Source organism: Hibiscus syriacus, unplaced genomic scaffold (genome assembly GCF_006381635.1).
Source record: "Hibiscus syriacus cultivar Baekdansim isolate YM2019G1 unplaced genomic scaffold, ASM638163v2 tig00112988_pilon, whole genome shotgun sequence".
NCBI lineage: Eukaryota > Viridiplantae > Streptophyta > Magnoliopsida > Malvales > Malvaceae > Hibiscus > Hibiscus syriacus.
The window spans coordinates 679,081-705,053 of NW_024063432.1; the positions used below are offsets into that span (position 1 = coordinate 679,081).

General features: G+C 32.8%; 2 protein-coding genes and 1 pseudogene across 2 annotated transcripts; 2 read left to right on the top strand and 1 right to left on the bottom strand.

Moving 5' to 3' along the window:
* Positions 1-3,995: 3,995 nt before the first annotated feature.
* On the top strand, positions 3,996-9,710 carry LOC120184989 (ubiquitin carboxyl-terminal hydrolase 9-like). The gene is made up of 14 exons (XM_039189325.1): positions 3,996-4,193; positions 4,287-4,456; positions 4,586-4,849; positions 5,027-5,171; positions 5,491-5,550; positions 5,671-5,766; positions 5,849-6,244; positions 6,378-6,518; positions 6,691-6,861; positions 7,005-7,262; positions 7,352-7,500; positions 8,010-8,546; positions 8,661-8,931; positions 9,080-9,710. The coding sequence occupies exons 1-14, from the start codon at positions 4,101-4,103 to the stop codon at positions 9,224-9,226; spliced, it is 2,898 nt and encodes a 965-aa protein (XP_039045256.1). The 5' UTR covers positions 3,996-4,100; the 3' UTR covers positions 9,227-9,710.
* A 4,665-nt stretch (positions 9,711-14,375) lies between these two features.
* On the bottom strand, positions 14,376-17,661 carry LOC120185040 (annotated as a pseudogene).
* A 3,120-nt stretch (positions 17,662-20,781) lies between these two features.
* Positions 20,782-23,805, top strand: LOC120184999 (protein LOW PSII ACCUMULATION 2, chloroplastic-like). Its single transcript, XM_039189336.1, has 2 exons — positions 20,782-21,275; positions 23,524-23,805. Exons 1-2 carry the CDS (start codon positions 20,855-20,857, stop codon positions 23,667-23,669), a joined length of 567 nt encoding a protein of 188 aa, XP_039045267.1. The 5' UTR covers positions 20,782-20,854; the 3' UTR covers positions 23,670-23,805.
* The last annotated feature ends 2,168 nt before the right edge of the window (positions 23,806-25,973 follow it).

Sequence of the window (25,973 nt, forward strand, 5' to 3'; positions counted from 1 at the left end):
TTGACCCACAAGCAGTAACATACAATCATTTGGCGACCATTGATGAACATTTGGGCTTGGCAATTTCGGAGGTTCGCTACTTTTATTTCTAATGATGCCAAAATTTTTGCTTTTCCGCAACTTATGTTTAAAATGTCTGCTCCTGCAGAACCATGATAATGATGGCATCCAAACAGCCGACTCCCATGCTAGTTTTGCTTCTGCTACTCTAACATCAGAGAACGGCACAGCACCATTATACGCTCCATCGATGAATCCACTTACGATATATTATGCATGTCGATTATTCAATATCTTTATACTTTGTCCTTTCTATCAACTCTGTTAATGGTTTGTGGTGTATTGCAGTTCTTTGATATGAGCTGAATGAAAACCACACTTCCTAATGCTCAGTTTCCTTCCTCCTTTCTCGGCGGTGTATCACAACCGTGGCTTCCTCAGAATACAGCGACACTGTTTATTCCAGCAACACCACAAGGTGGTTCATGACATTGTCTACTTGGATAAAGTGCCATAATCATATGTTCATGCTCAGGGCCGTGGCTAGGTTTTCGGGGGCCCTGTACAAATTCTTATGAAGGGGCCCTATTTTTTAGATATATTCGATTTCGGGACAACAATAGTGGCGTTTTTTTAAAAAAAACGTCGCAATAGGTCCATCTATAGTGGTGCCACTATAATATACTTTTTGGGCTTTTTTTGGGTTGCACAATAATAGTGGCGTTTCTTTGAAAAAACGTCGCAATAGGTCCATCTATAGTGACGTTTATTGGAAAAATGCCACTATATATATATATACTTTTTTGGGGCCCTGCGCGATCGCTCAGTTCGCGCCGCCCCAGCCACGCCCTTGTTCATGCTTGAATGATCTCGAAGGCTATATTACTTCGATACCGTATAAATACTTTGAATACTTCATCAACAACCATTCTAATTTGTTATTGGTTACTGTTGTTTATCCTCTGTACTAGGATAATACTGTTGGGAGTTGAACAATACCTATACCTATTTTATTTAGGGTAAATTATCAGTTTTGGTCCGTTTTAATATCTAAACTTACAAAAAAAAATCAAAATCATACCTACTATTTAGTTTTTAATTCATATTAGTATCATGTCCTTAAAAACTTTAGTTTTTGTTTTCTAAACTTACAAAAAAAATTCAAAATCATACCTACTATTTAGTTTTTATTTCATTTTAGTATCATGTCCTTAAAAACTTTAGTTTTTGTTTCGTTTTAGTATCATGTTCAAATTTAACATTAAGTTTTGCAAATATTGAAAGTTTTTGTACTAAAACGGACCAAAACTGATAGTTTAGGTACTAAATGCATAAGTTTTTGACAACAGATACTAAAATGAAATGAAAACTAATCTGTAGATATGATTTTGAAAAATTAAAAGTTTAAATACTCAAATGGACCCAAATTGATAATTTAAGTAATAAATACATAATTTTTCCTTTGTTTATTTAGTTAAATAGTAGTCAAACAATTTTTATTTAGAGAAATGAATTTCTTTTGGTAAATGTGTATTATATAAGAAGCGTTTTTTATTAGGTTTAATACTAAGATAAGTGCTCAGATTATATCGCTTTTTTAATAGGTGTCTAAAGTATTTTTTGACTCATCCAGATACCTAACGTTATAAATTTTACCATTTTAGATGTTTGGGCGTCAGCGACGTTAATTTTCTCCGTTAAGTGACTCATGTCATAATCTGGTAATTTTAATATTTATTTATTTTTTATTAAAAAATATTATTATGTTTATAAAAAAACTCTAATTTCTCTTAAATTATAAAAAATCTCAAAATTCTCTAAAATTCTCAAATCCTAAACTTAAACCTCCGCCATCTTTTCCAGCCACGACCATCACTACCGACATAGTCTCTGTCACCTCCAAATCATAGGTTGCGGTAGTTTCCATCGGAGTGCGTGCGGTAGTTTCCATCGGAGTGCGTGGGATCACGATTTTCATCCTAGGGTTCGTGGGGTATAAAACGTCGATTCTTCATCAATTGGTCATGATTTCATAGGGGTTTTGGTCGTCAGGAGAGGGGAGGTCAGGTGGAGCTTCATCGACAGCCAAGGGCGGTAGGCGGTGTAGGTTTAGGGGTTGAAATGAAGGTTTTCAAAATTTTGTGTTTATTTCAAAATTTGAGTTTTCTTTTAAAAAAACATATATTTTTAATTATTTAATTTTAAACAATTTTTTTTAAAATTACCGGATTGTGACATGTGTCATGTAATGGGGAAATTAACACCGTTGACGGCCCGAACACCTAACGTTTATAACGTTAAGAAATGAGATGAGTCAAAAAAATACTTTAGGCACCTATTTGGGGAAAAAAGTACAATTTAGACACTTATTTGAGTATTGGTCCTTTTTGTTAACATGGTAGGGTTTTTTGAGGGAAACTCGTATTTTCGAATGTTAAAGAAAAATAATTTAGAATGTCGAGTGAAATAATTTTAGAATTGAGAACGAGAAATCTATCATACAACTCGTTAAAAATAACGGATCGATTACTCGTCTCTAAAATTTTAAAGAAAAATACCAAATAACTTTTTATCATGATGAGTAAGTTTACGGATTGTGTATGTTACGGGTCCAGTAATTTTAAATTCCCCTACCCTAGACTTCCTCTTGTTGATATTGTTCACAAATTCGGTTATATACTCCAAGTTCAAGCATGTTGAGATAAATTTGTTCTTTGTTTGAGAGAAGGTAGCGTCGGACTCCACCCTCAAAGTTCGAACTTTGGGCCATAAATGATGGCCATATCTACCATGGGAAATAAGGTTTTATTGGAAAACCATGATGCTACTGTTGTTCGCCTCATGAAGAAGGGGGATAGGCTCTCTCAATCGAAGAATCAGAGATCTTCGTTTAATCGGGACGAACATAAAATTTTACGTTAAAATAAATGAATTTCAAAAAAATTAGAAAAAAATAAGCTTACATAATTCTATAGATTTTCGATAAATATATATATATATAAACAGTATAAAGGCTTAATTGTGAAATAAATATCTAAATTATACTATTTTTTCCTAAATAAGTGTATAATTTTTTTGAATGAGTGAGATGTCTAATTACAAAAGTTATTATTTTAGGGGCTCAGATCGTAACTTTGAGACACATGTCACATTCTGAAAATTTTAATTTTTTTAAAAAATAAAAATATTATTATATTCATAAAAAACATAATTTCTATTATATTACAAAGAAAAACTCCAAATCCCTAAAAATACTAAATTCCTATCTTAATTTGTCGTCGTCATCTTTACCGACCACGACCATCGCTACTGACCTAGTCTCTTCCATCTTCGTAGCTATATGTTGAAGTAGTTGTCGTTGATTAACGGTTAGAATTACGTGAGGTCGCAATTTTCAACCTAGAGTTCGTGGGGTACAAAACATTGATTGGTCGCAATTTCATAGGATTTTTATCGTCGGGGGAGACGAGGTCGAGTAGAGCTTCGTCGACAATAAATGATGACAGTCGACGTGCATTTAGATATTGAAATGAAGATTTTCAAAATTATATAACTATTTCAAAAATTTTGCTTTTTTAAAATATAATTTTAATATTTTAATTTAAAATAAAAATTTTAAAATTATCAAAATGTGACATGTATCACTCAACAATAATTTTAACGACAATTAAGACCACAATGATAATATTTATAACATCATAAGTTTAATTACTGAAAAAAATATATATAATATAATTTAAACATTTATTTTACAACTATAACTCGTCTTCGTACCAAAGTTGATGGTTGGAAGGGACAAAGCAAGATCTTCATATGTTCATCAACCAGCCTGTCTTGTTCATTTGGTCTTTACTAGGAGAAAGAAGGCATGCGTTATAATCTTGCTCATGTTTGTTTTTTTTGCTTGATATAAAAGAAAACATGGCATAACTCGAACCATTGTTTAAAAAAAAAAGTTTTGAATCATTTTTTTCTCAAGAAAGGGATAGCTTCAACTAAAAATAAAAGGGGGAATTCTTCCTATAAAACCGGAGTTCAATGTTTTATGTTTAATCTTTTCACAGCGGAAACGAAGAAAAGACACCCCTTTTTTTTAATCTATGATTTGGGGTTTTTCCCGTTTTATCGTCGAGGCTTATAGAAAGGTGAGCTACTCAAAGTTGAGGAAGAAAGACAAGATCCTTCAGAAAACGGTGAGTTTTAGTCTCTTTCGATCCGTTTAGGGTTTCATTATCCCTGCATTGTACCGTTTTTTAATCGTTCTGGGGTTGAATTTTGAACCGTAGGTTGGTGATTCGACGATCATGGAGGTTTCGGGTTCGGGGTTGACAATGGGACAGAGGGCGAGTTGCTTGCCTAGCACGCCCGAGGAAGAACATAAGATCGTTACTGATTTGAGAAACGAATCGGAGCGATGTTTGAAAGAGGGCAACTTGTATTTCGTGATTTCAAGCAGGTTCTTTTTTTTTTGAAGAAATTTCAGATCTTTGTTGATGTTTTTGTTTGGGAAATCTATTAGGAGAATGCAATTGGGTTTTTTCGATGTGCGAATAGTATGAAATCGTGTAATTCGGGCTTTCTGCAGATGGTTTCAAAGGTGGGAGAGGTATGTTCAGATGGGCACTGATGAAAATTTGAATGGGGATCGATCTTCTGATTCTGGGTATTCGAATGAGGCTTCTTCTTTGATGGAAGAAAGGCCTGGTCCGATCGATAACTCCGACATTGTTGAAAACGGAGGTGATTGTGATTGCAAGGAAAATAATGAGATTCAGCTTCGAAGAATGTTGATGGAAGGGCAGGACTATGTATTGGTTACGCAAGGTGTTTGGGAAAAACTTCATCAATGGTAATGCTTCACCTCTTGAACTTTTTGTATTGGTATCTCGAGTGTAAATGGTACACGCTTTCGTCGTTGGAAGGAACTTGATCGTATGCTGTATACCTTAATGTGCCCATCTTTTCCGTTCTAGTTCGATCACGTATCTTTTCTGTTTTAGAGACATATATCTGTTCTTTTCATTAGGTATGGAGGAGGGCCAGCATTGCCAAGAAAGATGATTGTGCAGGGTGTATATCACAGAAATTTCGATGTGGAGGTTTACCCACTTTGTCTCAACTTGATAGATTCAAGAGATGAAAGTCAGTCAATTATAAGGTTAAGCAGAAAGGTACGGCTTTTTATTGGCACGGGCTTCGTTTTTCTCCTCTCTTTTATCTAGATCAGGCCAAATGGAAAATAATAACTATAATTTTTTTGTTAACACAGACTTCTAGTAATGATGTCTGTTCGCCATAAGTTTTGGCATCTAAGATGAAGCCGGAAATAATTCTAAGTGAAACCGGCTGTTAAAGTGATTCCGATTGCCTTTTTGTTTCTTAACTTATTTCAGGTCTTAAGTGTACTTGAAATTTCCAATTTTGTTGTAGACAATGCAGGATATATCTCTTCCTTTTCCTCACTTCTATTTGGTTGGATGGTGTGTTTAGGCATCTGTAACCGAGCTTTTCCAGAAGGTCTGTGCACTTAGAGGTATCGAGCAGGATAAAGTGAGCGTTACTTTCCCCCCTCTTTTAAGTATGTATTGTTTAATTGAATACTTTTAGAAGAAAATTTGTTTGCTTTAATTCAACTTCGATTACATGTTACTGATCGTTATATATCGCTAGGCTCGCCTATGGGATTACTTCAACAAGAGAAAGCATGCACAGTTGTTAGTTTCGAACAAAAGCCTGGAGGAAGTAAACTTGCAGATGGATCAAGATGTGAGGGTCTTTTTGTTTGTCCTTCTCTCTTTCGATTTCTATTTGGTTTCGATTTATCGTCATATTTTCTGAAACTTTACAGATTCTTCTGGAGCAAGTCGATGTGCATCATTCTTCGAGATTTGGCTTGGATTCTGCAGGAAATAAACTTGCTTCCGTTTCCTTGGAACATTCAGGATCATCCTCGGCAATTGCTAGAGGGCCAACCTTGTCCAACGGTCACTCCTCGGGTCACAGATCAAATCTGTATCCGGCAAGTTACATAGGCTCGGGATTAACAGAGACGGATGATGGTTTAGACGCTACTAGCTCTTCCAAAAAAGGAGAGAAGGTGGCTTTGGCTGGATTGCAGAACCTGGGAAATACTTGTTTTATGAATAGTGCTCTCCAATGTTTAGTGCACACCCCACCTCTGATGGAGTATTTCTTGAAAGATTACAAGGATGAGATCAACACGAAAAATCCTTTGGGAATGCATGTAAGTTGCAGTGCTAACGACAAGGTATTTTTAGCTTAATGTGAACCATTCTTTTGGATTATTTCGACACCTCCTCTTGAGCACTTCAGGAAAGCACTTCACGAAATCTCTAACATAAGTTGTACTTGTGCAGGGGGAACTTGCAATTGCGTATGGTGAGTTGTTACGGAAATTATGTTCCGCTGGACGAACGGCGATTGCACCACGTGTATTCAAGGGAAAACTTTCTCGGTTCGCACCCCAGTTTGGTGGTTATAACCAGCACGATTCTCAAGTATATTTTGATGTCTTTCTACTTGTTCTTCATTTTTGGCAATTGAGTAACTAGTATAGATTAGTATGGACCTTTAGCATAATACTGTAAAAGCGACATAAGCGTTAATCTTTGTTAATTTTTTGTTTATCATGTTTATGCTTTCTCTAATGGTCGAGTGTAATCTCCTTAGGAACTTTTGGCCTTCCTACTGGATGGACTGCATGAAGACTTGAATCGAGTCAAACAAAAGCCTTACATTGAAATGAAGGATTCCAATGGTCGTCCTGATGAGGAAGTTTCGGTCGAGTGTTGGAGAAATCACAAGGCTCGGAATGATTCAGTGATTGTGGATGTTTTCCAAGTAATAAATCTTCTTATTTTACCTGCATGTTTCGATTTAGAGCTGCATTTTGTATTTTCTTCCTTGTAGTGTTGTTGGAAGGTGCACTCTAAGAAATTTAATGACCAATTAGAAGTTCGCTTTTTTTTGTTCTTGCCTTCCAGGGTCAATATAAGTCTACAATGGTTTGCCCGGTTTGCAGCACAATTTCAATTACGTTTGACCCCTTCATGTATTTATCATTGCCACTACCTTCAACTATCACCAGGACAATGACAGTGACAGTGTTTTATGGTGATGGAAGTGGTCTCCCCATGCCATATACTGTCTCTTTGTTGAAAAATGGTTTCTGCAAAGATCTCCTTTTGGCATTAGGTCGTGCATGTTCCTTGAAGAATGACGAGAACCTTCTTCTTGCAGAGGTAAACATATCTTGAGTTGCTTATTAACTTCGTTTTATCCGTTTAAGTTATCACCTTGATGGGCAGAAGTAGTAGATATTCTTTTTCAGGTATTCGAAAACAAGATTTATCGATATTTGGAGATGCCTTTGGAGCCTTTAATTTCAATAAAGGATGATGAGCATATTGTGGCCTTTAGATATCCAAAAAAAGGGATGGGAAAAACTAAGCTAGTAATTTTTCACCGATGTCCGGAAAAGTAAGTTTGCTTCATTTCTCTAGCAGTTTTCCTTATCCCAAGCAAATTATATTGTTTTAATCGGATTTACTATCCGCATACGCCTCGATATTTTGGAAAGGGTCCATAGTTTCATCTATAATTGCCATTTCCATTTCCATTGATCATTATTTTTATTTTTGCTATTTTTAAGTCGAAACCATTCAAGTCTGCAGAGTTCATCCATATATGTGCACCATATAAATTTTTAAGAAAATTTGCAGAAGTTTTCATGACTTTTGCTGTCTACTAGGTAGTAAGGAATGAGCCTCTTCGGCTTCTTATTTCGACTTAACTTTTTCCAAAGAGGAAGAAAGTAGTTTCATATCAATCCGAATCCGTACTTAGCACTAAGAGAAAGAGGTAGATTTGGCCTATGTTGTTTGAGGGCGGGGAGTAAATTTGTTGAACAAGCTATACTGTTTTTTGCTTTCCTTTTTACTTTTCCGTCGTTATGTTAAAATTTTAAACCGACATATTCGGCTTTCCAGAACTGCATCAGAGTATCGTAAGAGTGGTGCAAAGCTTTTTGGGACTCCACTGGTTACATATTTGGGGGAAGATCAACCAAGTGGAGCTGATATTGTAAGTGCTGTTTTCAAAGTACTGTCACCTTTCAAAAAAATGTACTCTTCGGCCAAGGCGTCTATTGGCAAGGAAAATGGCTTTTCCACAGACGGTCTTGATTTACAATGCAGTAGTTCCGATGCTCAGACAGTTGAGAAGGCAGAACTTGAGGGTGCATCAAGCACAGACTTATCGCTCCCACTCCTTTTAACTGATGATACGCTTACGAGCTTCACAGCTTTTAAGAAGGATACAATCTTTGAATCCGGGAAGATCTTAAAGGTTGTGCTAGATTGGACCGACAAAGAACAGGAGTTATACGATTCCAGCTACTTGAAGGACATACCAAAGGTTCATAAATCAGGGTTTGTTGCAAAAAAGACTCGGCAAGAAGCCATCTCACTATCTTCGTGTTTGGATGCTTTCTTGATGGAAGAACCTCTAGGTCCGGATGATATGTGGTATGTTCCTAAATTACGTTTGTTTAAATGTACGTTGGATGAGAAATTTGCTGGTTCTCTTTTACTTGTACCAGAATTTATGCATTAGTGTAATGTCCTAAATGATAAATGCAGGTATTGTCCTTGTTGCAAGGAACATAGGCAAGCTATAAAAAAGCTAGACCTGTGGATGCTACCGGAGATAATCGTTTTTCACTTGAAACGCTTCACTTACGGCAGATACCTAAAGAACAAGATCGGCACTTTTGTGAATTTCCCAATTCACAATCTTGATTTGAGCAAATATGTCATGAAAAAAGATGGACAATCTTGTGTGTATGAGCTATATGCCATAAGCAACCATTATGGTGAACTAGGTGGAGGTCACTACACTGCCTATGCTAAGGTAAAGTTATAAATTACTTGACTAGTACTCATGCACTTAATTCTACATCTGCATCTCTATATCTTAGATTACGGATATGACGTTGGTGGTTCTTTGGAGTTGCCTCCTATATGACGTACTGATTTCCGTTCAAAATCTGGTTTCGCAGTTGATCGGGGAGAATAGATGGTACCATTTTGACGATAGTCATGTTTCCCCTGTCGACGAATCCGACATCAAAACCTCAGCGGCTTATCTGTTGTTCTATAAGAGAGTTAGAACTGTATCCAAGGCAGAGACAAGAGAAGCATGGTAAAGTCATTCCATCTGTTGAGGCCCCGTCCGGTTTCGCAAATGGAGCAACCTCCAATTGAGGTTAGGCCGGGCTCACCTGCGACAGTTACTGTTATAATACGTTGCGAACAGATGATTTACTTAGATACAAGCAAGCCGGACAAGCCCCGCCCCGCCCCGCATGCGAGTACGAAACCGGTGGTCCATATCTCGGGAAAGGGTGACACAACTCAGAGGTAGGTCGAAGATTAGTTGAATGAATAATTCATTAATTTGTTTATTCATTTTGATGAAATAATTTTTTTACAGAGTAATAGGATATATTGTTACCTCCTTTATAGAGCGGACTGGTGTATTTTATAGTCCTTAAAGACATTGTTAGATGTTTAGGTAGAATGTCAATACTTTAGAATTGTAGGGCATCAAGTTCCACTTTATTCCATCCCATTTCCCTGTACCTTTCTGGGAATTTTATCTCTGTAAAGGAGGAAAGAATGGTTGTGGAATCTTATTCTCATTGAAGCTCTTAACTGTAACAGTTATATATAAGATTATTTGATTCTCCTACCACTAATACTACACCAACTCTGAACTGAATTGAACGACGACATAAATCAGGAGGTTGTTGGTTCGAGCTCCAATCGATATAGAAAATAATAGTGTTACATATCGGTAGGGGTCCCTACAATAATCAAAAGGGAGATGAGGAATAAACAATGATCGCAGCAAATTATTATGACCTAAACTAGAAGTATATGAGATGCCTTCCCTCTCCACCAAACCTAACACCCTGCAGTGTATAAACATAAAGACTTTAAAACCAAGAAAAGCATACACACCTAGGGGTAGGGGTGCACAAAAAATCTGAATATCCGATTTTGCGAAAAAAATATCCGAAACCGGATTTGCAAAAAATCGGTTTTTTTTAACCAGATCGGATTTTTTTAAACCGGTTATTTTAACCGGTTTGGAGAAAAAAAAACCTAGACCGGTTTTTTACCGGATAAAAAACCGGTTTTTATCCGGGGGAAAAAAACCGGTCTGGGTTTAAAAAATTAGTCGTTAATATAGCCGTTGGGGGAGGGTTTTGTGACCGTTTTTGACCTTTTTTTCTTTAAAAATTACCATTTTACCACCCTAAACCGTTTTTTGATATTCGAATAATTATATCGAATATACTTAGAAAATCATTTGGAAAATCTTAAAATTCATTTAACTTAATTTGTTATATCGAAATATCAAAATGTTTTCAACAACATATCGTAAACTTTGTTGCAATTGATGACGATGTAATTTTAATAATATTAAAATCGGTTTTTTTATAACCGGTTTTTTTAAAACCGAAACCGATTACACCGGTTAGGATATCCGGCCCTCCAAACCGGTTAGAAACCGAACCTGTTATTTTATAAACCGATTTTTTTTCTATGGGAAAAAATCGGATCGGATAAAAAACGATCCGGATCGGATTGAAATCCGACTTCTGTGCAACCCTACCTAGGGGTGTAAACGAGCCAAGTCGATCTCGAGTATTGCTGAGCTCGACTCGACTCGAAAACTCTGAAATGAAGCTCGACTCGAAAACTCGCGAGCTTAAAATTTTCAAGCTCGGCTCGAACTCAAAATCTTGAACTGAAGCTCGTGAGCAGCTCGAAATGAAAAAAAATCTTAAACTTAACTCGATTTAAGCCTCAAACTCAAACTCGAACATGAACTTTAAATATATGAAAATCTTACTGTATTTTAAAAAAAAAATCAATACATAAATGTTAATATTATTAATAATTTATTTTTGAAAAATAAAATCTTAATATATTATATTTTCGAGCTGCTCACGAGCTTTTCGAGTTGAATATCAAGTAGCCCGTTTCGGCTCGTTAAGAACTCGAGTCGAGCTCGAGTTCGAGTTAAGTCCATTCGATCCGAGTATTTATCGAGCCTTGATCGAATCGATCTCGAGTAGCTCGCGATCTGTCTCATTTACAACCCTATACACACCCACGTAAATAAAAGTGACAAGTAAATATTTCCTCGTCCCATTATTTGTCTCGTGTTGACAAAACACGTAATTTTAAGAGATAAATTTGATCATATTTAAAATAGGAGAAACAAAAAAAATTTATCCTTCAAAAAACGATTGAAAAATTTGACAGATTTATTTAATACGTGTAAAAGAATAAGGGTAAAAAAGGAAATATAAGTATTATTATTTGTTGACTTTTCCAATAAAAGTTATTTATCCCATTAAATGATAGGAAAGTCATTCTATCAAATGATATTTCAAATAGATATCTTTGTGGGATCTAAATTTTACACTATATGTAGCAAGTAATTTCTCATAAAATTAAGGATTATTATCCAAGTAAATTAAAGTTTAGGTAACTATGTTTATGAGTTAATTGCATCGTACGCTCTCAAATTATGAATCTCATTTTAAATTAATTCTTAAATATTTAAACATTCCAATTCTATCCCTAAATTATGACTATCTTCTAAATTAATCCTCAAACTTTTAAACATTTCAATTTCATCCCCAACTATAACCTTCATTCTAAATTAGTCCCTAAACTTTTTGAACATTTCGATTCCATCCCAAACTATTCGTATATGCTAATAGCATGCCTTGTTAATAAAATTGTTAGACCAAGTTATATCATTATATGTTTCAAAAAAGAAATTTAGGTTAACTATGATTGAAACTAATTACATATTTGGATGATTTTGGGGATGGTATGGGATGATTCAAAAGTTTAAGGACCAATTTAGAATAAGAGTCATGATTTCGGGATAAAATTGGAATGTTAAAAAATTAAAGATTAACTCAAAATAAATGTCATAGTTTAGAGATTAATTATAATATTAAAAAGTTTAAGGATCAATTTAAAACAGATATCATAGTCTGAGAACATATAATACAATTAACTTCATGTTTATTTAAATCTTAAAATCTAAAACCCTAAATCTTAAAAATAAAGTCTTAAACCTTAAATATGATGCATAGTGCTAAAATAGATAGATTTGTGTAATTTTCATAACATATATATTAAATAATAATCATTATTATATACTGAAAAATATAAAAAGTAAAGTATATAAATGATTCATTGATTATAGAGTATTGTTTTATTAAGTCTATCGACTATTAAAAGTTGAGCGTTACTTTGTTGAGTCTTTTAACCATTGAAAGTTACAAAATCATCACCTGACTATTCATTATATTTTAAACTCTTTTTTTTCTTTAAAAAATTGACGGTATTCTGAGTTGAATGTTAACATGTTGATTGTGATATGATAAAATATGATCCCGGAATCCAAACGACTATCATATGCCAATCATCATGCTAACGTCCAATTTAGGCAATTATTTCAACGGAAAAATGACGACTTTGGAACATAATGAAAAGTCGAGTGATCATTTTGTAACTTTTAATAGTCGAAGAACTTAATAAAGCAATATCCTGTAATCGGGAGACCATTTGTGTACTTTACCCAAATGTAAACGATATTCTAATGTTATCATGTATTGTCTGCATGATTTAGGGTTATATGTGTTAACATTAGAGATTTAAGTACCATATACGTATAGTACAACACTTTGCCTATTTGATGATATTCCAAATGGGAATAGAATTTACCTTTATGTTCTGCGACAACGAATCTGATACAAAGGAGGCCTGAATTGAATTCTCAGTTAAACCAACGTGTTAAGCAATAACAATGGCGCCATCATCAGCATCACATGCCCATATCTTTCCTGCTATCGTCCAAAAAAATTTAAACTACGAGTCGAATTATAAGATAAAACTTGAATAACTTTACACGTTATATGTATACGGTATATGATAAATATAAAGAAATATGCTGGTTATAAAAATCATTTAAATTTGAAATCAAATAGTACCGTAACATTATACATATTTACAAGTAAATTTAAACAGAAACTCAAATAATTCGACTCCAATTTCATAAACCCAATTCTTCAAATAAAACTTAAATTGTAAAATAGAATCGATCAACTTGAGTAAAATACACCATCTCTTACTAAACTTTATTCTCTCTCCTATTTTTTTCATTGTACTTTCAATTTTTCTAATTTACTCACTGAACTTTCGAATTGTTCATGTTTTGATCCCTCTGAATTATTTTATTATTATTTTTGTATGACGTGATATTTTTATTATTATTTAATATAAAAATAATTTTACTATTATTTCGAAGGTCGATGATGGTCGACAGTGGGCGGTGATTTATATATATAATTAAACTAAGAGAATTTTTATATATATAATTAGGATTTTAGAGTTTTATATCCTTTATTACTCTTGACAACATTGACTTAGTTTGCCATTCGTTGCTTTCCCTTGATATAAATGGAATTAATAGACATATTAAATTATTTTTATAATAAAATTATTTTAAATTTATTTCAGAATTATAATTTAATGTTCTTTTATTCATTTAGGCATATATATAATTATATATATAGTTCTAACATCATATAATAATATTATCAATTTATTATACATATTGAATATATTATATATAGTTCAAACATCATGAGATAACATTATTAATATAAATTTGAACTTGAATCATTTATTTTAGAGGTAACTAAATTACATGTACGTAAATTATGACTCTCATTTTAAATTAGTCCTTAAACTTTTAACTATTTCAATTTTAACCCTAAACTATAACTATCATTATAAATTAGTCTTCAAACTTTTGAGTATTTCAATTTTATCCTCAAATTATGACCCTCTTTTCAAATTAATCCTCAAATTTTTTTTAACATTCCATATTTTTTAAGCATTTCAGATTTCATTTTTTTTAAACATTTCAGTTTCATAAGACCCTTTTTCTATATATTTTTTAAGCATTCCAGTTTCACAAGACCCTTTTTCTAAATTAATCTTAATTTTTTTAAGCATTTCAATTTTATCTTAAAACTATACGGATATATTAATCACAACTATAAGTATATATTAATCACATTCCTTACTAATAAAATTATTAGACCGAATTATATTATTATATGTTTTAAGGAAAACAAAATTTGGGTTAATTTATAATTAAAACTAAATATATATTTGAATAAATTTGAAGATAAAATTAAAATCTTCAAAAGTTTAGAGATCAGTTTAGAAAGAGTCATAGTTTAGGCATGAAAAATAAAATGTTAAAAAATTTAAGGACTAATTTACTATACTATTCATTTCTTCCTAAACCTCCTCTGCATTGTTCCTACATGACCTACTACTGACCTTCCATGAAAGATCTTGTGCCATACAGTTCTGGATCATCTCTACCATCACTCGAGTCCCGTATGTCGCAAGAGCTCTCGTAACGGTTCTTACCACCTTGTCGATATCACTTGGATCCACTTCATCACACTGCAGAAAACATCCCACTTTTGCTTACTTCAACACTGAGCTCTCCCATTTGGAACCCTGTGAATCCTTCCTTGACGGTGTTGACGAGTCCACCTGTCGAGGCAACTATCGGAACCTATATATAGGCAGATTCAGCGAGTTAAATCAGTAGCTGCACGAAAGGAATAGTCGGAACTCAGAAACAATTACCGTTCTGTATCGCATAGCGTGCAGTTGAAGGAGGCCGGATGGTTCGAATCGACTAGGGACCAGAATGAAATCAGCACCAGCAATGATCATATGGGCCAATACAGTATTGAATTTGGCTATTCCTGTGGCCTTGTCTGGATATTCGAGTTCAAGCTGCTCGATTTGCTTCTCCATGGATCTTTTTCCATTTCCCTGAAAGGAAAATAAACCCCTTTACTCATTGAAGCAACACAATCACAAAAGGGAGAATTTTTGAAGTTTGACACTAACAAGGACCACAATCTGGCAGTTTTCTCCGATGAATTTCAGAATAGCTTCCGCCAAAATATCCGAACCCTTCTGCTCTTTTAGCCTACCAATGAAGCCGATCAAGGGAGCATCCCTGTAACAAGGCAGCCCCACCTCAGCTTGAAGAGCTTCTTTCAACAATGGCTTTGCATCCATTACCTGCAACGGAAGTTACCGTAAAACCAGTATTCAAATACCATGACCAACCGAGAAATCGGATGCTATAGGAAGTACTTACAGTGTCCGCATCGTATTTGATGCAGGTGTATTTGTCGGTGGCAGGATTCCATTCTTGAACATCCATGCCATTCACGATGCCAATGATGCCGGTTTTACGAATGATGTTATCGAGTTCAACACCTTTGTCTTCACCGGATACAAGCTCCTGGGCATAGTATGGGCTCACGGTCATAACTCTATCTGATTCCAGTATTCCAGCCTTCATCCAATTAATTTTCCTTCCCTTGACAGGCTTGTTGTACCTGAAAACAAAAAGCTTTTAATTCCTCAACCGAAGAAAATAAACACCAGCAGGACTTATGGTTTCATATCCGTCGCTGAAGTCGCAAATGAACTCTTGAACCGATAAGGCAAATTGAGAAGCGGGAAATTCGCAAAAAATCTTCCCTCATAGGCTATGTTGTGGATGCAAAACACAGCCTGTCCTGTTTATCACGCACGATGTAAGTTTCGAGCTTCCGAATGCCCGAATCTCGAACCAGATGCTATCAACCATACCTTTGCACTCATGTAGATTCCCCTCAACTGGTACATGCTTTTCAAATAGCATGGTAGAAGAGCAGTGTGCCAATCATTGGCTATAAAAACAACATCTTCTCCTGAAGAAGATGATGAAGCACATTAGCCTAAACAATTTCATGAAACAATAGGTAAACCTCCATGGCTAAGACTGAAAACAAAAAAAGGTCTATATTCCATACGATATGGTCCTGTGAAATATTTGCTGCTATTCAAATTCAGTACCCTGGGTGCCAGCGGCAGCCTGCACATTTTTCAACAAATTAGTGGTTGCACAACAAGCAATAATCAATTACCCTTTAGGGCCATAACTAGGGTTGATTATCGAGTGAGTCGATCATGAGTTGAGCAGTGCTTGACTTGGCTCAAAAACTGTTCAATTCATGCTCGACTAGACTCGATACTCTATAAGTTCAATCAAATTACCACCATTCAATGGATCTAAAGGGAGAGAAGAGAAGAATTCCCTTTAATCACTAAGACCATTCAATAGGTTCATATATTAACACCATTCTTGGAAAAAAAAAGTTTAACAATATATAATCAATCTTAATAATAAGAAAATCAGCGTCCTAAAAAATTATTTAAAAAATTTAACGATCTGGTTGCGAACTTATTGTGTCGGACAAGACCTTGTTCGACTCGATTTGTTAAGGTCTCAAATAGAGACCGAATCGAATCAATTTGAGTCGTACGTTGATAGGATTTTGATAGAGTCGTGCTCGAGCTGTTCAACTCGGTCAGCACCACTAACTAAACCGAATTTTCTTATTTTACCTGGCATAACAAGCTGAACAGAAATCGATTGTCTTCGTAGTCCAAACCTGCCCTGGGGCCATAGATTTTGGATGCTGTTTTGCCCCATACCTGAAATCATCAAAATAGTGAAAACAAAATCAATGAAGAAATGATTACTTTAATCGTTTATACATGAACATGAACTCCATGACCTTCTCTAGGAACACTGGGTGATCGACAAAGACACGATCAACTCCACGTTTGTAGCAGTGGAAGAACCGAACAGTCTCAACTTTGTCCCCCACTTGTATCTGCATATAGGACCCGAACTTTAAGAATCTAACCCCAAACATAGCTCACTTCAATGGAGTTTGGAGTACCAGAAAAAAGTAAAAAAACAAGAAAAACTTTACTTCAATCACAACGCTTGTGTCCCATGCATCCTTGTACTGATCATAGCGAGGAGACACTGTCATAACTCGGTGTCCTTTGGCCTACTAAATGATGAACAAGCAATAGCCTTTTAGTTATTATATCATACACTTCGTAAGCAAAAACCAAACCAAAATCTCTACTTACGGCCATTGCTGGAGGAAGTCCACCGAAGAGATCACCGAGTCCACCGGTTTTGCTCCACGGGCTACACTCGACCGACACGAACACTATGTTCATCCCTATCCCGCAAATGATTTTTCCGGGATTCGCAGGTTTTACAGCTTTCGTAGCAGCGGCAACAGAGTTTCCATTGCTTCTCATCTGCAACGCATCTACCTGGTTCAAACACCTCAAACCACTGTGAACCATGGCTTGATTTCTGGGAACAAGCTTATTATTATGGCTAGCGAAACGTGATCTTGTTGAGACGAAGCAGGAGGAGGCTGTCACGGCCGCCGCCATTGTTGGGATAGCTTCAAGCAGTGGAAAAGCTGCCGAAACCAGAAAGATGAAACCAAACCAGTTACTAACTAAAAAAACAAACAAAAAGAAACCAAAGACTTCATGAATCTCTCAAAATCAGCCCAAGTTATTACCATTACTCGAAGGATCCCAGGTTGGTTCACTTACCGAGTGGCTTGGGTTATATCGGTAATGGAAGTTCACCTGCTAAAGGAAGGTTTGTTGGTACTATGAAAATGGAATTAATTGACGGTCCAGAATTACAACTAAAATTGACGGCCAGGAATTACCCACGGTGATGCAGTATTTTTGCTTTTTTATTTTTATTTTTTTAATATGAATTAGATTTATTTATGAGTTAGATTAGGTTATGTTGAATTATTGATGGTTACATTAATTGTGGTGTTTTAAACTTGTTATTTTAATTTGAAAAAAAAAATTATTTTAAGATATAAATGAAACGAGATAGATCGTAAGCTACTTAAGATCGATTCTGTCAAAGTTTGATAAATACTCGACTCGAGTTCTTAACGAGCCGAAACGAGCTACTTGATACTATACTTGAAAAGCTCGTGAGCAGCTAAAAAATATAATATATTAAGTTTTTATTTTTTTAAAAATAAATTATAGATAATATTAACATTTATGTGTTGATTTAAAAAAACAATTTAGTAAAAGATTTTAATGTATTTAAGGTTTATCTTCAAGTTTGAGTTTGAGGCTTCAATTGAATTAAATTAAGATTTTTTTTCTCATTTCGAGTTTTCTTTTAGCTTTTCCGAGCTCCTGCTCATGGTTTCGAGTTTGAATCAAACTTAAAAATTTTAGACCCACAATATTGTGAATCGGTTTGAACTCAATAATATTCGAACTCGACTCGTTTACAGTCTTAATCGTAGTTAATGGTGTTTAAAACTTTTGATGTTCGATTTATCTGAAAAGTATGTATGAGAATTAAAAAAAAAACTTTCTTTTTCATTATTGGTTGATGTATTGTAATTGCTACAATAACTATTATGATTTAAGTATAAAAAGAGGTATCGTTAACACTTATTTGAATATAAATAATAGTTTTTTTTTATTTTTTTAATTAATTTAAAATAATTATAAGTAATAATATATACTCTAAATATTTTTATTATTTAACAATTAATAGTCAAGTACCTTGACAATCATTGATACTTAAACTAAAAATCTTTAACGATAACAATCATCCATAATTAATAACCTAATTCGTGCAGTAATTTTAAATAATCCACATGCACTTTTATATAAAAATTAATTTAATTTAATCATAATTACAATTTAATTTAATTATATTTGTTGGTCAAATATTACAACCAAATAAGTTGATCCGGTATTTAGGTGTTAGGAAAATTCTACAACGTTCGACGAGTATTGATGATTATCGCTAACGATGATCACTATTAATTTAATTTATAAAACTTTAAAATTATACAGTAATTATAAATTAGTTAAAATATAAACGTAAATGATTTAAAATATTAATTATATTATTTTTTATGATCTTATTTTAAATAATAATTAGATCAAATATTAAATTAAAAACCCTAAATTCTTTTTTTTTTGCTTTGATGCGACAGCGACAGAAGCAGTGATGGCGGTAGCGACAACGACAATAGTAGCGGTGATGATGATAACGACAATAGCAACAACAGTAGCGACGGTAATAACATCGATAGCAGCAATGACAACAGTGGCTTCAAATCAAAAAAAAAGAATTTAGGGTTTTTACTTTAGGAATTAATATTTGATCTAATTATTATTACAAATAAAAATATAAAAAATAATATAATTTATATTTAATTTTAAATAATTTACGTTAAATTTTTAACTAATTTATAATTATACATTGAGTAATTTATAATTTTAAAATTTTAAAAAATAAATTAATAATGCTCATCATTAATGTTGTTCATCGGTGTTCGTCAAGCATAATATAATTATCCTTAGGTGTTAAGCCATTCAACTACTAGGCCCAGAATTAAATTTTATTGTTGATATTGTATTACAACTTACATAGACATGTTATATTAATAGGAAACATTTATTTATTAATTAATTAATAATTTATTTAATTTGAGATTAAATTTTTATTTTGTTTTTCTAATATTTAAATTATTAATAGTTGCACTCAATTTGTTCAAAATTTAGGTACTAAACGGACCAAAATTGATAGCTTGCGTACTAAAAGCGTTAAGTTTTTAATAGTAGAGCACTAAAATGAAACAAAAACTAAATATTAGGTATAATTTTGAGGAAAAAAATAAAAGTTTAGATACTAAATGCATAGTTTACCTGAAAAAGAATAAGAGCCAAAGTAACTCTTTTAGTTTTATACAGATTTAAGATTGTTGAACGAGTGAAAAACTATAATTGAGATTAACAGTAGAAAATGAGAAAATATTCACTAAAAAAAATAAAATAATTAATCCCAAACATCTATTTTCAGTCATCCAACGATCATAAATCTATATAAAAATAAAAGAGGTTTACATTATATATATGTATATATATATATATATATATTAATGTTTTATTACTTTTTCTTATATTTAATAATTATATTTTTCATACGATTATATTAGTGTTCAAACATATTAGTATTAATTATAGTAATAGATTACTAAATCTATTGTAGTCTAGTGATTAGTATTAGGGATGCATGGGTCGGGCCTGTCGGATTTTCAGTCAATCCGATCCGACTAAAAATATTTATATCTTTCATCTAAAATTCGATTCGAGTTTAGGGGTGATTTCATCTGACTTGAACCGACACGATTTTATGAGATTACATCCAAACTCCACCCGAAATAAATATATTTATAAAAAAAATATTATTTTTATCCAATAAAAACATGGATCTAATTGAAATATAAATATATATATATATATATATATATATACAAGTTATTATTATAATTATCCTTAAATATATAAGATAAATTTATATTATTTTTCAGGTCGGGCCAGATATTTTTTTACTCCTGAACTCGACCCGAACATATTTTTCTAAAAAACTTGACCCGAATCGATCCGATTTTTTTAAAAATTTGACTCAATCTGATCGAGTTGAGTCGGATTCAGTTTTTTGCCCATGCCTAATTAGTATGGCCTTGCAAAGGCTTGAGAAAAAAGATGTCAGATTTAAAAACAGGTGTAGAGTAAAAGGGTTAAGTTGAAAATTTTATCGAATTCAAGGATTAAATGTTGCTTTATCTCAAAAATAAAAATAAAATAAATAAAGTGGTCTGGAAGGATAAATACCAGATTTTGAGGGGGGAGATATGAGATATAACCAAGAATCCATAGAAGGCAAAAGATGAAGGGCACAAAGGCATCCACTTAACCAACTAAAACCGAAAATGGCGCTACGAATCCACGCTCCATCTTCTTTAGCTACCGGATTTTACCACCGCAACTTCACCTTCCCAAAACCCAAATTTACCGTCAAATCGGAGAAACCAACCGTCGACGCCGAGCCCACTCCCGAGCCCAAAAAGCCCGCCGCGCCTGGCCGAGGGTTTGGCTCCTCGTCCTCCTCCTCACCCACTGGTAAGTCAACAGTAAGCAGCAGCAGCAGCGGCGGCAGAGAAAAGAAGCAGAAGGGGAAAAGAGAGAGGGCGTCTATAATACGGCGGTCGCCGGTTGAGACACCCGCGTTTGTGAGCAAAGAAGAGGAGGCAAAGGCGGAGGAATTGAGGAAAAACGAGAGTGCTTTTCTACTTGCTTGGTTGGGGCTTGGTGGGATCATTCTTGTGCAGGGCATTGTTCTTGCTGCTTCAGGTGATTCTACAAATCTGATTTTAGTACTTTCTGTTGAACGAATTTTTGGATATCAAGGAAGTTTAATGTTTAGTAATTTTGTTGAAAATTGCGAAGAATATTGTGGTAGAAAATTAGCTCATATGATATTGGATTATACCTTTGAAACTGCAGTATACCATGCTTAACTAGACCAATAGGTATCTAAAGTGGGTATGTATAAGGTATGGCAGTCTTAATATACGGTTAGGAAAGACGTTATCGGAAATGTTATTATATTTTAACATTTCTAGTAAAACGTTATTTAAAATATTATTTTTCTACTAGAAATGTTAATATTTTTTTTTTGATAATACAGAAATGTTAATATTGGGCGTTATGCCGCTACCTAAAACATTATTTTTCTATCGGAAATGTTAATATTGGACGCTACCTAAAATGTTATTTTTTCTACTAGTTTTTAAATAGCGTAATATTTTCGGTAGAAAAATAATGTTCTAGGTAGTGCTTTATCGTAAATGTTAAAAAAATAATAACATTTTCGATAATATTTTTCCTTTGCTATATATTAAGCTGTTGCACGACAAAACTACCCACCTAAAGTATTATGTCCGCCTAAAATAATATTTAGGGTAAATTATACGTTTAATACCTAAACTATCAATTTTGACCCGTTTTAATACCTAAACTTTCAATTTTTTCAAAATCATATCTAAAATTTAATTTTTATTCCATTTTAATACCCATGTTCAAACTTTAATCTTAAGTTTTGAAAGAATTGAAAGTTTAGATATTAAAACGGACCAAAATTGATAGTTTAAGTACTAAATGCGTTAAGTTTTTAACAATGGGTACTAAGATGAAACAAAAACTAAACATTAAGTATGATTTTAAAAAAAATTAAAAATTTAGATACTAAAATTGATCAATACTAATAGTTTAGGTGCTAAATACGTAGTTTATCCTATTCATTAATTAATGACACATGATAACTCTTTAGAACTCAAATGAAAAAGATTGAATATCTTAAGTATTTATTTTTACTAAAAAAATACTTTAGGTACCGATTTTGATCAAAAGGGTAACTTTAAGTACTTGTTTTACTTTACTTAAATGAAAAAATGATATCATTTAAATACTTATTTGTGATATAAGCCAAACAGAAAATACTAGTTTATTTAAGCCTTACATATCAGGTTCTTGATCTAATAAGCCTTAGCTCACGGTAGGGGTGTATTCGGTTCGGTTCGGTTCGGTTTTTTACCAAAAATTGAATCGAACCGAAATAAACGATTTTTTAAAATTTAAACAGAAATCGAATGGTTAAAAAATCGAAACCGGTTTTTTCGATTCGGTTCGGTTTGGATTTTTCGGTTCGGTTCGGTTTTTCGGTTTTTCAATGAAAAAATCACTTGAAACTATAAAAAATTTTAAAAAAATTGCCTATTCGGTTCAATATGGAACAAATGGGTTCCATATGGAAAACCCGAACCTAACCGAATCAAAATAATTGAGACTTTAAACCGAACCGAAAACCTAACCGAAAACCGAACCGTATAATGCCAAACCGAACCGTTTTACTCAGTTCGTGTCGATTTTTCGATTTTCTCGATTTCGTTGCTCAGCCCTAGCTCACGGTATCTAATTCAATATATATATATATAGATTCACACCATACAAGTCTGTTTAGGTTTTTCATACTTCAAAAGATTTATCAATTTGTATTTGCCTAGCTGGCTCAAGGTTATTATTTATATTTAAGGTAAATTATGCGTTTAGTATTTAAACTATCAGTTTTGATCCGTCTCAGTACTTAAATTTTTAATTTTTTTTCAAAATCATACCTAAAGTTCAGTTTTTGTTTCATTTTAGTATACTGTTTAAAATTTAACGATAAGTTTTGAAAGATATTAAAAGTTTAGATACTAAAACGTACCAAATCTGATAGTTTAAGTATTAAATGCATAGCTTACCCTTGTACTCATTAGAGCATTGGAGGCTCTATACCTCATAAATGCAAAGTGTTCTCATTTATGCGAAAATCGGAAACAACACCGAGGGACTGGTGGAGACAGTCACTCATTGAAATTTAAAATCATCATATATTTTAAATTTGTTCCATGTATTTTCTATTGAAAATTTATTTTCATCCCCTAAAATCCGTTCCTTCATAAAATTTTAGTAGTTCGCCCCTTAATATAAAATCTTGTGTCTGTCCATGTATAAAAATGGTTTTCCAAGTAACTTATTAGATGTTTTGTATTTACAGGCTTCCTACCAGAAGAATGGGATAAGTTCTTTGTGAAGTACTTGTACCCATCTTTCACCCCTACTGTTCTCTTGTTTCTTGCTGGAACTGTTGCATATGGAGTGTTGAAGTACCTGGAAAATGAGAAACTCAAGGACCAAAAGTAAATAGTTCATCCAAGTAATATGGGTAAATCACGTGTTTAGTACTTAAATTATCAGTGAATATCAAGTGAGCATTTGTACATTTCTGCAGGCTATACTTTCTGTTTTGTGCTTTCCTTGTTAAGAAAATTGTATGTACTGATAAATGCAGCTGAGGAATTTTCATGCAAGGAACATTAACCATCCTTATTAGTGTGCATCTTAATATTTGCAATCGTTACTGTCATTAACATCAGTTAATTGTTTGGCTTTGCATCATTTGTTTTACTAGGAGGAATGATGTCTGCTTCTTGCCCGTTGTAGGATATTTTGCAGTCAAGTTTAGCTAGTTGGTTACGACCGAAAATGTTACATCGTGGCGGGTTTTAACTTAAAAAGTTACACAACTGGTAATAATTTTGATTACAATCGAAAATGTTCTCGATGATAACTTTTTAGGTTGTAACCAGAATAGTTATGCAATTTACATGATTTGTTAGAGAGAAGTTAATGTTTTTTGTTTCGACTTAAAATGTTACCCATTTTACTCAATAGAGTTACGCATTTAGTAAATTTTTCGGTTACAATCAATTGCAGTTTTTTTAACCTTATATTAAACGGTTGTATTTTAGTCTCTCCCCTTCATTTCCTATTGACTGCTACCATTTTTTAGCTTGTCCTGTTCATCGATCTTAGAATAGAAGTGAGGCTCTATTCTTCTTTCCCCTTTTATTTGGTAGACTTTGTTGACTGATGATCATCAGGTTTGACACATAATTTTGCACTTGTATGTTGGGACCATGCAAAATTGATGGTCATTTTGTTTATTGTGGTTAGATATTAATTATAGGATAAATTACGTGTTTAGTACTTAAATTATCAATTTTGATCCCTTTAGTACATAAACTTTCAATTTTTTCAAAACCATACTTAAAGTTGGGTTTTTGTTTCATTTTAGACCCCGTTAAAAAGTTTAGTTTTTATTTTCTTTTAGTACCCCATTTAAAATTTAGTGTTAAGTTATGGAAAGAGAGAGAGAAAGTTTTAGTACTAAAACGGACTAAAGTTAATGGTTTAGGTACTAAATGTGTTACATTTTTTTAAAAATTTTATTTTATTTTTAAACAATGGACACAATGTTTTTAAGTGGTTCAACCACATTGCATACTCCAATGCCTTAACTTTCTCAACTAAGATTTTTTTTTTTAAATTCAATAATTTTATTTAAATCTTTGAGAAAAAAGTCTTACAACATTAAATGTTTGCAAATTTATATTAACACCCAACACCAAATATTTGAGAAAAAATCATAATAAATATTCACAAGTATTTTTAACTGATAGAATAAAACTGTTAAAGCCATAAAATCAACACATTTAAGATTCCTTGTAACACAAGTATCAAAAGGGTATTGTAACGTCCTCAAATTTTTGAATCGAAAAATTATTTGATTTCTGATAATCAAAATTTAAAAAATAATTATTATATTAATTTTAATTGTTTGAGATCAACTAGTTCTTGAATTATGATAAAATCGATAGTTAATATATTATATTATTAAGATAGAAACTTTTATTAATGTTGATAATATTTATTTATATTTATATATTTTTAAAAATTATTTAATTAAATTAATTAGATATATAATTTTTTTATTATATTGTTCATATCTTATGCAATGAATGAATTATTAAGATAAATAAATAAAGTTCCGTTTCTGCCCAAACCCCGGTCTATACCCCGACGAGAAAAAAAGAATAGGGTAAATTATATGTTTAGAACCTCAATTGTTACTTTTATTTTACTTTGATCATTTGACTATTTTTGTTTTCAAAATTATATACAATATTTTGTTTTGGTTTCATTTTGATCATCCATTCTTAATAAATTAACAAAACTATTAATGTGGCATCTTAATAAATCTAATGTGAATACAATGCAGTATGTGTTTAAAGCTTTCAACAATTTGACAATGAACACCCGTACTTCTGCATATACGATGCTCGAACCTAAAATCTCAAGAGATAACAACAAATCAATTAACCATTGATGTCGCTTGAGTGAACCAAAAAAATCAATGAAACCAAAAACAGTAAGTGACCAAAATGAAATAAAAATATAAAATTATATATAATTTTGAATTAAAAAATAGTTAAGTGATGAAATCATAATAAAAGTGAAAATTTATAAGTGTCAAAATCATCTGCAACGAAATATATTAATGCTGAATCGGAAAGATAATAGTAAATTCTAAAATTTAAGGATTCTATTAAATATATCTCTTGATAAAAAAAATAATAGTAAATTCCTTAATAAAAAAATATATAA

Coding starts and splice junctions, on each gene's coding strand:
- LOC120184989 (XM_039189325.1), top strand. CDS start 4,101: ATGATTTGGGGTTTTTCCCGTTTTATCGTCGAGGCTTATAGAAAGGTG. Junction 5,551..5,670: donor GAGGTATCGAGCAGGATAAA/GTGAGCGTTACT, acceptor ATATATCGCTAG/GCTCGCCTATGGGATTACTT. Junction 7,501..8,009: donor TTTCACCGATGTCCGGAAAA/GTAAGTTTGCTT, acceptor TCGGCTTTCCAG/AACTGCATCAGAGTATCGTA.
- LOC120184999 (XM_039189336.1), top strand. CDS start 20,855: ATGGCGCTACGAATCCACGCTCCATCTTCTTTAGCTACCGGATTTTAC. Junction 21,276..23,523: donor CATTGTTCTTGCTGCTTCAG/GTGATTCTACAA, acceptor TTGTATTTACAG/GCTTCCTACCAGAAGAATGG.